General features: G+C 34.2%; 1 protein-coding gene across 1 annotated transcript in view; it reads right to left on the bottom strand.

Annotated features, from left to right (window-relative positions):
• Nucleotides 1-13,965, bottom strand: part of PTEN (phosphatase and tensin homolog) — a gene marked incomplete at its 5' end in the record, with an annotated part of 93,620 nt that overhangs the window by 22,345 nt on the left and 57,310 nt on the right. The window contains 2 exons of the mRNA XM_082672952.1: nt 10,971-11,209; nt 13,038-13,081. Coding sequence (XP_082529078.1) covers nt 10,971-11,209; nt 13,038-13,081 — 283 coding nt within the window. The remainder of the gene's footprint in view (nt 1-10,970; nt 11,210-13,037; nt 13,082-13,965) is intronic.

Raw genomic sequence — 13,965 nt, 5'->3', positions numbered from 1 at the left:
TTCTCCAGCATCTGAGCCGAAAATCTATTCTAATACCATCACCATCGTTGAGTGAAGGAAACAATCTGAGAGACAGCAGTGATATACACAGGGTTATAGTAAAGAGAAGTGCGGGAACCCCAGCACTATGGCAATGGTCCAGGCAGCAGAGTCGAGGCAGAGATTGGTATATCAGTCAGCATATCAACTACCCGGCATATATATATATATATATATATATATACACACACACACACACACACACACACACACACACACACATATGCACGTGTGTCTGTGCACGCAGACACACACACACACTCTCCATGCAAAATGGAAGGCAAACCAGAGGTTAAGCTTGTTTAGAATACTCATACTCACGATTCCTTCACGTCTATTCAGATGTCGAAATCCAGATTTTTTTCTCTTTTTTAAAAAAATTTTTATTTTATATTGGACTATAGTTGATTTACAATGTTCTGTTAGTTTCAAGTACAGAGCAAAGAGATTCAGTCAAAACCCAGATTTTGACTTTGAAATGCTTCTCAGAATACCAGTTCTGGTTTTCTGTGGCCTTTCTATTCAGTCGCCTCCTGCAATTTTGCAATAGCCAACTGATTATCAGCCTTTCATTTATCTATTCCCCAATTCATTTTTTATGCTGCTTTTGGATTAATTTTACAAAAATATAAGATTAATCACATTACCAAATAATTCAAAATGTTAACTGGCTTTCCAGTGTCTACCCAAATGACAACAAATTTATCAAACACTATAATTCTTTAACAACCTGAAAATATAGCCTAACCTCTTTTTCCACTCTTATCCCTCACAACTCCCTTCCACGTACTCTTAACTTTTTGCCAAACCATTTAATTTCTCCCATATTATACTTTCTGGTTTTAAAAATGTTATCTTTATCATATTGAGGTAGAAGGGCTATGCAAGCAGTCATATGGGGAGTTTTACATACTTTCTAACACCTGGACCAATTTAAATAACATAATTATTTGATGCTTCAAGGTCTGATAGCAGCCATCTGAAATGCAATTCACATCAGGTACTTCTTGAGGGCTCCTATTCATTTTCACTCTTGGATGGTCTATTCAGATTTTGGATTTCATCTTGAAGCATTTATTGTCCATTTTCCATTGAAATTTTCAAATTAATTAGCATATACCTGAATATAATTTTTAATGTCACTTCCACACTGTAGTTTTATCTCTTTTCTCAAACTTCCAACAACTGATTTTTTGTTTTCCTTCTCTTTTCTTTTTCCTTTGATTGGCTTAAAAAGAGATGTATTGATTTTATTGGTATTTTTGTGTGTGTGTGTGTGTGGTACGCGGGCCTCTCACTGTTGTGGCCTCTCCCGTTGCGGAGCACAGGCTCCGGACGCGCAGGCCCAGTGGCCATGGCTCACGGGCCCAGCCGCTCAGCGGCATGTGAGATCTTCCCGGACCAGGGCACGAACCCGTGTCCCCTGCATTGGCAGGCGGACTCTCAACCACTGCACCACCAGGGAAGCCCTATTGGCATTTTTATACAGTGTTTGGATTTATTAGTTCAAATGGCTTACTGTTTGATAATTCATAAATTTATATTTTCATCTTTATTAATCCATCTATTTGTTATTATCTTAATAATATCTAATATAAATTTCTATTTCTTCATTGTCCAAAAGTTATTTAAGTAAGTGGCTTTAAATTTCCAAATGGTTGATTTAGTTTGATTAAACTTTTTAACAAAATCTCTCATTCTATTGAATTGTAACCAAGGGATGAGGTTTATATATTTCTACTTGGAGGTGAGATTTTATGGTTGGCCTAATGAATTACTAATATTGATAACTGTTTTGTGAATGACAAAAAAAAGAAATACATTTTATGGACTTGTATTATATTATTCAAGCCATCTATATATCTTCTTATTTTGTACCTTCCTGATCTTAAAGTACATTAAAAAAGATTCCTACTAGCACTGCTATCAATTTTTCTTAATTTCTTCCAATTTTTGCTTAATATATTATGATGTTATGTTTAGCACTAAAAAGTCCATAACTGCTAAGTCTTCATTGTGGAGTGCACCCTGTGTTAAAATAAAATGACATTCCTGATCCAGTTTTACACATTTTGCTCCACATCAATACTTTCAAATCATCTTCTTTAAGATGAATTCACAATCTAGATTCCTCAGTTTAAAAAGTAACTTTCTACCTCAGTAAACTTTTCACTGGCACTTCTAAACTCAGAAATAATGTAGATGTTTTACAATGATAGTGTTTGCTTGAAGCTTGGAAATCCATGTTTCAGAGTGATCACAGCAAGATTATTACAGGAAAGTAATTCAACAAAGGAAGAAATGTGGCTTTTAGGAATGCCAGTTCCTACAATGACAACATATAACAGTAGTTATTGGATATTAAGCGGCATGCCAGACATTTTACATATATCCCTAAAACTACCACCACTTTACAAGATAGATCTCCTCTATTTTAAGGATAAGAAAACACTCCTGGTGCACATAATCACCTTGTTCAAAAACAAGATTTGAACCTAAATATGAGTCTGATTCTAATTTTTTTTACTCCTACGTCCTGGGTTTTACTAACAGCACGCATACCAACTATAACCTGAAAGATTCACAACCTCTCTGAGCTCTTATTTTTCCCACCTACAAAAAATCTCCAAAGCTTAGAGTGTTACAGTGCTTCAGTTCTATGAAACAAATTATAAGTAGTGTATTAAACAGTGGTACATGAACCATAGAATTCTTGAGAGTAATATGAAGCAGAAAACTGATATTTTTATTATCCTTTCCCCTTTGGGATGCCATCTCTCTCCCTGTGGTTTGGGGGAGGGGGACGGGGGGCCCTATTCTTCAGCTTCAGATATATGGCCCAAGCCTCTGGTCAGAATGTTTGGTTCAGGGATGGGTACATGCCCTAATCCAGGTAAACCAGAACCTAAACTAGAAATTTTTGCTCAAATTGTAGCTCTCTTGCCATCGCAGTTGCTAAAGTACACAGCATGTAAACCTGGAGCTACTACCTTGCCATTACTTGCAGAGTCTGCCTAAAAATAAAGTATATAAAGACAAAAAAAGAGAGTAGAGAGAGAGATTTCTGACATCTGTTAAGCATCGAGATTCAGGCCAGAGTTTTAGGGTTATATAAGCCAATAAATGTCTCCTTATGTTTCAGCTATTTTGAGTTGGGTTTCTGTGACTTGAAACTGAAAGAGTTATAATACATTATAACACAGTCACTTTTTTTTTTCCTTTTTAAGTTTCTATTTCTACTTTGGGGATCAAAATAATAAAGAAAAATAATTTGGACAGAAGAACAAAGAACCGTAGAAAGGATACTGGATTTGAGGTTAGGAGATATGGTTTTGAGTTGTTACACAGAGAGATTAAATGACCTAGGACAAAATGATCTTTGCAGATCTGTTTTATCATTTATACTAAAATGGGTCTGAAATAATTGCTAAGGTCCTTCAAGGTATAAAACTCTTAAAATTTTATGAATATACAGATTGGATAAGGCTTAAATACCATGTATTAGTGAAACAGTTTAGCCCAGGAGAATTAATGTGTTAGAAAAAATAAGAATGTTATATTTGGAGGTTTTTTTAAGCCAAAAAAGAGGATAATTATAGCTTACTTTGTTTGTTTGTTTGTTTGTATGCACTTCCATGTTTATTGTAGTTCACAATAGCCAAGATACGGAAACAACGTAAGTGTCCATCGAGAGATGAATGGATAAAAATGTATATATACATACAATGGAATACTACTCAGCCTTGAGAAAAAAGGAAATTCTGCCATTTTCGACACTACCAATGGACCTTGAGGACGTCATGCTAAGTGACATATGTCAGACAGAGACAGACAAATACTGTACAATATCCCTTATATATGGAATCTAAAAAAACAAAACAAAACCAAAAACTGAACTGGAAAACAGCAGAATGATGGTTACCAAACGCTGGGGGTGGGTGAGAGGATGGGAGAGATGATGTTTAAGGGTACATACTTACAGCTAGTAGATAAATAACTTCTGGAGATCTAATATAAAGTACAGGGATTACAGACAACAAAACTACATTATAAACATTAAAAACTTGCCAAAAGACAAGATCTTATGTGTTCCCACCACTAGAAGAAATGATACTTCTGTGGCACAACAGAGGGTAAGGCTACAATGGTAATCATACTGCGATATAAATGTATCAAATAAATATGTTGCACATCTTAAACTTACACACTGTTTTATGTCAATTATATCTCAATAATTAATCAAGGAATAAATTAAAAAATAAAAATGAAGCCTTAAACGGTTTTAAGCCCTACAGTAAAAATGTACCCATTCATAAGTGTGTCCTTATCTCCTTAGATACAATTTTAGACAACAACATTCTTAGTATCCTAATTTCTTTTAAGTTTTAAATGCTTCAGAATTGAAGGCTTCACATAAGACAAAGTTTTGTAACAAATAAATATTTGCAGAGCTGTTCTCAAGTGTCCAGCTATCCTGGCGTGGCATAGCAGAGAGTGCATATGTACTAATTCAAGTGTGTACTCTCAAACACTGCTCTTCCCCTGCCACCCAATAACAACAACAAAAAACAACCAATAAATTGTCATGAGTTTGTCAGGAAAACCAGAAAGAAGTCATAAATACATTTCTTTTCCTGTTACATCTACTTCGTTTGTTTTTCCTTACTTTGTTTTAAATGAAAAGAAAATGAGAAAATTTCATTAGGTTACCATATGGGGAAATTTAGTAAACAGACTAGAAAAAAATAATCTGATTATATATTAGAACATAAATTCATTCCTCAGAGACACTAGAAAATTTCCTCTTCTTGGGATCACTTAGAATAAAGTTAATATTTATTATTTCTAGAAGATAGAAGTCTGCATTAAAGGTAAGCTAATGAACTCACATAGAGAGATCACAATACATAAGAACTTTAATAACTGCTTCGAAAACAAACCCCCCCCCAAAAAGAAAATCAAAGCCTCAAAATTTTTTCCTGAGAGTTTAATCAAAGAAAGTAAGTATTAATGCTTACTTTACCTGCTACCATTCTAGAAGCAGGAAGACGAGAGAGACAAGAGAGACAAGAGACGAGAGAGAGAGGAGAGATTCTGGGTAAGAAGTTTCTCTCTCTAAATTCAGAAATTTTGGGAATCTTTCCAAAATATACACTTACCCCTACTGGTAGGATGTTTTAATTCTTTATTCATAGTCTGTAATAAATATTGTGAGTTATCTGCTTTAATTCTGAAGCATAAGTACAAATACAGACAGTGTAAGGCATAGATTAGATAGGAAGCAACCCTAGGAGCTTTATTGGGGTGGGAACCATCAACAGTTCATTTTAGAGTAATTTGCCACGTGCTCTTAAAGCAAAAGATCAAATATGCAAAGAAACGATTCCTAGAGAAGTATAACGTAATTGCCTTCTTGTAAATTATTGAGTAAGAAAGTCTTCCCTCAAGTAGTTACACCACTCTCAGAAAACTTTTTTTTTTAAATAAGAGGCATCAGTTGTACTTCTCTGCAACATTCAAATCCTGAAGTATTATTTGGGTATTTTACTAACACAGCTGCACATCTTATGGTCAGTTGGCACCCACCACTCTGCCATCTAATTTGTACCAAGTCTGCTGAGAAAAATGTCAAGACTCTACCAGGTTAATTTGAGGAGAGTCTCTTCAAAGTCTATAAATCTTCACCAAAAACATGACAACTGGCTCCTCTTTCTTCAAAACAAGAGGGAGGAGGGGAAGGTGGCAGTGGGGGCGGGGGGAGGGGGGGCAGAGAAGAGAAGGAGGAAGAGAAAGAGGGTGGGGGAGGAGGAGGAGAAACATTCTGCTCCTATAAAAATGTCACCAGAACACAATTTTCTTCAGCTTCTTAGTGTTTCTCCTTAGTTAAAATTAAGGCTACAGCAAAAGAACATTAAAGACATTTCTAATAAAATTAATCCTACACAAACTGATAAAATGTACATATCTCCTATAATAGTGGTTCACAATTACAAAAATGCAAATCTACAGACACAACCTATAATACTGGTAAGATAATAAATCTCTCTAACAGATATTTCAAGAATAAAACTACTTTGGATAGTCAATTATATTTATTATAACTTATTTCTGCGGAAGAATTCCACAGCTGTATAACAACAGCTCTACCACGCTCAGCTAAGTTTTCTTATGATAAGTTATATTCATTAAAGGTTAAAAAGAAAATATATATATATATATATATATATATATATATATATATATATATATATATTTTTTTTTTTTTTTTTGCGGTACGCGGGCCTCTCACTGTTGTGGCCTCTCCCGCTGCAGAGCACAGGCTCCGGACGCGCAGGCTCAGCGGCCATGGCTCACGGGCCCAGCCGCTCTGCGGCATGTGGGATCTTCCCGGACCGGGGCACGAACCCATGTCCCCTGCATCGGCAGGCGGACTCCCAACCACTACGCCACCAGGGAAGCCCTAAAAATATATTATTATATATATTATTTCACTAGTACTCTTACCATTAGGTAAACATGTGATTTATTTGAAAATTCATAAGACAAATTCCAAAGATTTGAAGGAAGCCTGCAGCATTATATTTTTAACACCAACAAACTCAAGCTATCCTTATTCTACTTAATCAGGGGTCTTTACTGCTCCAGAATCTATTTTTAAATATAAACTGAGGAGCCTTGTCAAAAGAGGCCAATTTCATCATCATTATGTGACCTTTCAGGAGAGCTTGACTCTGTGCAGAGATTAATTCTGAAGAGCTTCAAAACTCTTTTACAATTCCAGGATTTATGGACTTGATATTGTAGAAAGAAGTTCACCAGTGTGTCAGGGGATTCAAATTTTACTCTGAACACCGTCATTAATTGTTTGGATAATCCTGTTCAAAGCACTTCATTTTTCTGGGCCTCAGTTTTATCATCTATAAAATAAGAAATACTCCTGCAAAAAAAAAAAAAAAAAAAACCTCATAATCTTATGACTTTTATCTACTCTGTCTCACTTTCTAATGCTGTTTCAACCTATAATGGAAACAACACCATTTAGTAAAATACAGCTTTGTCAACAGCATCTGCCCATAAATGTCTTTTTGCCTTTTAAAATATACACAAGGATAAAGGCAGGAGCACAGTAGGATACTCCTTTAGAGCCTGTGAATAATTCATCCAAAAAATAGTCTAGGTATATTAATTAATCATGAGCTAATAAAATAAGCACAGCAGATCTTAATGATTTACTTTGACTTCAAGATGCTAAAGTGATCAATTTTGGCCAAATTACATAACTCTGAGTTTTAATGTCATGTAACAGCTAAACATAATTTTACTGAGTACATCCTTAGTAGTACATACAGAACTCCATTTTCTATTAACCCATCACCTTTCACTTGGGTGAGATTCTAACCTATGAGAGGACAGAGAATATGCTGTGCCTGGAACAGTTCTGCTGATGATGTAGCTACTATTATTCTACCACATGACACTACAGGCTTTGCATTTTATTTTCATAAATACTTCTCTTGCTATCTTTTCACTCTGGCCTCTGTTTCACAACAATATCCCATGGGGCTTGCCATTTCATCAAATCTCCTCTCCTCTCCTCCACAGAGAAACAGAACGGACAATTGTATTACCAGATTGTGATGACTACAATATCTTGCCATTGAAAATTAAAATATGGCCTCATTTTTCATTATGTAGACATCTCTTGAATCTAACTTAAACAGAAAACAGAGAAAATAAAATACAATAAAGTTGAAGTATCCTTAGGTTTTACTTTTTCCTTGAACACGATGGGACAGAATATCCCAAGTGCTTCCTATATGGCTAGTTCTCACTATCAGAGGCATTCAGCCAACTATCCTGAAGAAGCACCCACGTCAGACAGAGTATATATTCACATATGCGGGGGTGGGTGGGTATAAGAGAGTAAGAGGGAGGGAAGTATGACGGGAGTGGGAGGTGTGTGTAAGAACACGTGAGAGCACAGCTTAGTTACAAAGGCTGGACCATTACAAATACCTTATTTGCCCCCCCAACTCAAAATTCTTGATTAAAGTAACCTACAAGGATACTGTAATGCCAAACAAACAAAAAAGTCACAGTGAACATGGTGAAGGCAAATATCTTAGAAATGGTCAAACATACTTATAGTTTGCAACAGAAAAGTAAGACTGTTGTAGTATCTCTATCAAACAGTTTTATCCATTCCAAAAAAACAGACATTTTTTTCTAAAACTATGAAGCAGGTCATGAAAGGACTGGAGATACCACTTCTCTTCAGCATATGAAATCTCAGTTTAGCCAGCTACTAGTTTTCATCAAATACATGCATGGTGACACAAACAATAATTCCTATTTTGGAGTCCTTTTTGGAAACTTCAGCAGACAGTAACATTTTCAAAACGGTGAAGTTTCTCTGCCCAAAAAAAGTCCCCTGAAGAAATCTCAGTATTCTGTAGACAGAGTACACCTTAATGCCTGGCAAAACATCTGGTTTTGCTGCTTTGGTAAAGAGAGAAGTTCTACACGTCACTGTGACTCCATGCTTTGTTCACCAGTATGCACTGGTGTGTAAGACTCTACCATGAATCCCGAGAGAAAGCTTAGCTATTGTTGTAAAAGTATTCTATGACTTCATGAGAGCCAAGTCTTGAATCACAGACTGTACAAGAGGATTTGTCATGAAAAAATCTACTGTTGTGAAAGTTGCCAAATTCAGGAAAGCCAAGACTTTCAATCAAGGACTTAAGAGGTTTTGTCAAGAAGTGGGAGCAACTATGCAATTCTTTGCTACACATAAGTTCACTTGCTTTAGGAAGACAAATTCTATAGCTAGAATTTTACCTGCATAAAATACAAACTCATTAACACAGTTTAACTCTTCAATATTAAAACTAAAATGTGGAGTCATAATTTTTTCCTTCAAACACAGCATTATGCCAGAATCTTGCCAAAAAATGATCTCAATAACTAGAAGGCAAAGAAAATGATGCAACATGAATTAATCTGAAGAGTCTTATAAGAATTCTTATTTCTTGACACAAGTCTACTTTCATCTGGCAAAAAATAAAAAAATCTACAGAGCCCATTTGCTCTTTCATTCTTTCATGAGATGGGGAAACAAAGTCAAAACTAATTAGATATCAAAAATGACATAAAAGTTGCCAAGTCAAAGACAATGGCATAGTTTCAATGTGTTCTTTAAAAGCTAAATAATAGTAGCCCTTTCAGGAAAATTTACTACTGAGCAGAACTAAAGCTTAATTTTGGTTAATTTGTACCACTTGGATTTATTCAGCAGTCTCAAGTAGTGGCCACTGCCTGGCATAAAAAAAGAAAATGAGACATTATTCTTAAAGTATTTTTTACATTCTTTGTTAAAAAAAATAATTTTCAGTGCAATTAAATACTATAAGCAAAATTTTATGCTCATGTACATGATGCACATTTTTTGTGGGAGAATAGAGTTTTCATCATATTTTTAAAAGGTGTATAACAGAAACAGTTTAAGAGCCCCTAACTTAAAGCTAGTTCTGGCTGAACATTATACAACTTTTATGTTTTTATTTTAAATTCTTTTTACCTGATTTCTTTTTGATTACCAAAATGTCTGCTGCTCATCAACCCTGTTTTAAATTTCTACCACTGCTCCTGTGACTATTTTAATTTGAGCCATCTCTCTAGGTTTTCTTCTCATTCAGTCTCTTTTCCCTGTGCTGCCCTATGTTTATTCACTTAAGTACAGAAAAATTTACCTTCTATACTTTTAATCAGTAGAAGCAATTGTTTCCCTCTAAATGAAGAAAGGATGAACCAAAGAAAACATCTCAGTCCTCTGCTCTGGAATTCATTCTAGTGCTATCATCCCAGGGTGCACACAGTATACAGAAATGTATGGCAAGTTATTATAATCAACACTCACCAAAATCATGCATTAACAATAAGATTCAATTTTGTAAACTGTCACCAATAAACAGTGCTTTGGCATCCTTAGACATAATTCAAAAATGTAACAACGACAAGTAAAACAAGAAATGAGGAAGGAGTAAAGGAACCAGGAATCAATGCCATTATCCAGCTGAAAATGATGGCTATGATCACTTATGTTTCTGTTTTGAAGTTAAATTAAAAAGAAATTAGCTTAAACTGTAAGAGAACCTTCCTCATTGTGAAAATTATTAAAACTAGAATAAATTTTCCATATAAAATTAGGATGTCTTCCTCAATAGAGGTCTCTAAATGAGTTTTTCCATCTATCTGAAGTAGTTTGGTTTTTTTTCTTTCTTGGAGACAGAAATGTACAAAGTCCATTTGTAAGAAATGTAAACATGTTTTGCCATACTTAGTATCCAAAGAAATAAATCCCTTGAAAATCACTGTAAAAAGTTCTCCCAAGAGTTCATTTTTTGCTTTCAAATGTACTACACAAATTAAATTTGTCAATGATTTTCAGCATAGTCTTTAGTCTTCTGAATAAGAGAAGAACCTTTGACTAATCTTAATTATAACCACATTTATGAGTATTCAAATCAAAGAATAATCTCTATGTATTTTAAAAGTAAAGATCACACTTTACTAGGTAATGGCATCCAAATTATTATCCAAAGACATTTTATTTTCAAGCAAGCTTCAGGAGTATCAAGCTTACTTTTGATCAATGTGCTGCTTTTTTAAATGCTTTGTAAAGATTTCATGATACCAAATATGCAATCCAGTTAATGGGTAAGATTTGCTAGCACGACATGAAAATGCTAGAATGAACAGAAAAATTGAATGAATCTGTCATTTGCTCATGTGAAAGTTAAGGTAGTATACTAATTTAAATGTTTAGAGGAAAGAAAATAAGGGTTAACAACTATCTTTTTAAAAATTTATTTTCCAATAAATTCTCAGATCTAGGAAGAATAAAGAAAAAAACATCAAATATAACTTACCTTTTTGTCTCTGGTCCTTACTTCCCCATAGAAATCTAGGGCCTCTTGTGCCTTTAAAAATTTGCCCCGATGTAACAAATACGCGCAAATCATTACACCAGTTCGTCCCTTTCCAGCTTTACAGTGAATTGCTGCTACATGATTGTCATCTTCACTTAGCCATTGGTCAAGATCTTCACAAAAGGGTTTGATAAGTTCTAGCTGTGGTGGATTATGGTCTTCGAAAGGATACTGTGCAACTGTGGTAAAAAGATAACCTCAAATAAGAAAAAAATCTCTCCTGAATTGCTTATTAAAAGTAGGTTAATTTTAGAAATGTTGCATATAAACTTAACAGAGTTCTTAAAGAAAAACTGAACTCCAGAGAAAAATAATTTGTCTCATAATTTTCTAATTTTTGAATAGAAAATAGTCTCTCAACTCAAATTTATTCATTAGACAGGGAAACCAGGTATTATTTTCCTCACTTTATGAAGGAGGAAACTTTGCAATAGAGTAGCAAAGAAGTATCAGAGGTCACAACATATCAGAGGTAGAGGTAAACTCAAAATTAAATGTCACAGGAGCCTCTTATCAGGGCTCTCAATACATTTTCTAACAAAAGGAATTGTAACACTTATAATATTGCATAATCACAAAACATATATATTCCAAAGAGAGTACAGATCACTAACAAATCAACAATGGAAAAGACTGCATTTTACACTTCATATAATAAAAACGTCAAACATGTTATTTTAAAGATGGTCTTGCAAATGTTAGTGTTGTATACACATGACTTTAAAGACATTTACAAAAGAAATTGAGAAAAAAAAAAACCCAAGCTATAAAATGTATACAATTGTAGTAAAGTTTATCAAGCGAAGTTTCAGGTCTTTTCACATGAGTTATAAGAACTCAAAACTTCTCTGTTCCCTATAGTTAGAGTTGAGGTTTTTAAAAAATTTTTTCTAGAAATAGGACTTTAAATATATCACTACTAAATTTTATCTTATTGGTTCCTCTATTAAGATTCTTAAAAATGCTGACTAACATTCAATGTACTTATCTTCTGTGTTATCTAAATATGTGAAAAGTATGTCCTTTATATCTTCAACCAAGTCATTCATAGTGGGGTACAAGATACACTCAATTAAGCCTTTGGTGTGACAGGACAGCTCTTCAAGTAGACAATGACTACCATTACAGGGAATCATCAGGACAGCTTTTACTTAGTCATCTGCCCAGCTGTACCATCATTCCATCTTCATTTCCCCAGTGGCATACAAAAACATCCAGAAAAACCTGTTAAAGCTAGATAAACCTCGAGTAAAACACTCTTTGACCAGTAAGCAGTAGCCTAAATCCACTAAAAATGAAACATTCTTAGTAAATTTATCCTGGCTCTCACAGCCATTAGCACTTCTGAATTCTCAAACCAACTGTTTGAAAGTCCATTCTAAACATTTAGGAGGGATCAATGGCAAATATATCAATCTGTCAAGGCACCCACTTTCTCTTTTTGACTATCACGGCAGCATCTTGCCAAGCTTCTCAACTCTTCAGGTCTCTCATGGTTCAAAGCGTTCCACAAATACAAATGAAAGTTTCTGTGGGCTCTGAGATAGAATTTACTACACCTGGAGAAGAACACATTTAAATCAACTCCTGCTCTCATCTATCAGGCTCCTCTTATCCATATTTCATTATACCCTTTTCCACCACGCAGGTCATGTTCCTCGATAGGAGTTAAGTTGTTCTTCTTTCTCCCTGTAATCTCTTACTGTTACACCAAATGCATCAAACTGTAGGAATAACCCTCTCTTTATTCTACTGTTAGTCTAGGAATTTCTCCTAATTCTCGGTCTATTCTACAATTTAGTCTTCCTAGTACTACTGGCAGGTTTATATGATACTTGTTTCCAAAAACACAATAGCAAAAATTAAATTTATTTTTCAAATTTTCTAAGACCATCTTTAAGATAAATATATCACTTAATAATTGAGATTATTCATTATTGGTATGACAGTAAGATTTAGACTGTTGGCTTCAAGTTATCAAACATAATACAGTGTATTTATGCCTACCTCTGCAGTTAAATTTGGCGGTATCATAATGTCTTTCAGCACATCTAAAAGAAAAGTTTAAATGTGATATAAAATTATCTTTTGCACTTGAGAAAAAAAAGTATATTAGTAGCAAACATTTTCTGAACCTTTATAATGTACCAAGCATTATGTTAAATGTCTTACATTAACTATTGCTTTTAATCTTAAGACTCCTGTGAAGTAGGTACTGTTATTATCCACATTTTACAATTAAGGAAATCAAGGCTGAAAATGTTAAGTATATACAATCAGAGCTTATACGTTTGCTTACAAAACTTATAATGCCACTAATATACAACACTGCAAATTCACTTGCATCTATACCTTCACATTCCTTTTGTGAAAATTATATATGCTAATGGTCTTTATTTTTGATTTCACAAGATATGTGTAAACAACTAACTAGCTTCAATTTTATCTCTGCCTTATAATTGAGCATATACAGTTTTCTCAAACTATTATTACAAAAGATGTATGTTAAAAACAGTAAAATTATAAGGGCAAAGGAAAAGTAAAGAATAACTGAATGATGCTAATCTACTCAGACACAACACTTACTACATCTTTTAACCAGATCTTTCTCTCTTTAGAGAAGCCAAAGGTCATCTTTTTCAATAATCTCTCAGGTTATAAGTTTTAATTAAAGTCTGAGAGTAATGAAAGACTAGTAAGTAAAATCAATATAGAATAGAAAAAAGTAATGTTGACTTAGCATTACTTACAGCATGCTAAAATTTGTCTTTTTAATAGTAGTCACGTTTGTTATCATGCACTGGCTGACTCATGATTAATAGGCCATGTTTATAAACATTAATAGGCTCAGAAAGGGATTCCATACATTAGCTTGTGATCAGCAGCATTCTGGTACATTCAACTACTAACCAAACCAGATATTTTAAAAATTATT

The sequence above is a fragment of the Grampus griseus genome (assembly GCF_964374135.1).
Source record: "Grampus griseus genome assembly, chromosome: 16".
NCBI classification, from domain to species: Eukaryota; Metazoa; Chordata; class Mammalia; order Artiodactyla; family Delphinidae; genus Grampus; species Grampus griseus.
Note: the sequence above shows the minus strand (reverse complement) of the source record. Positions and strands in the feature narration are given on the sequence as shown.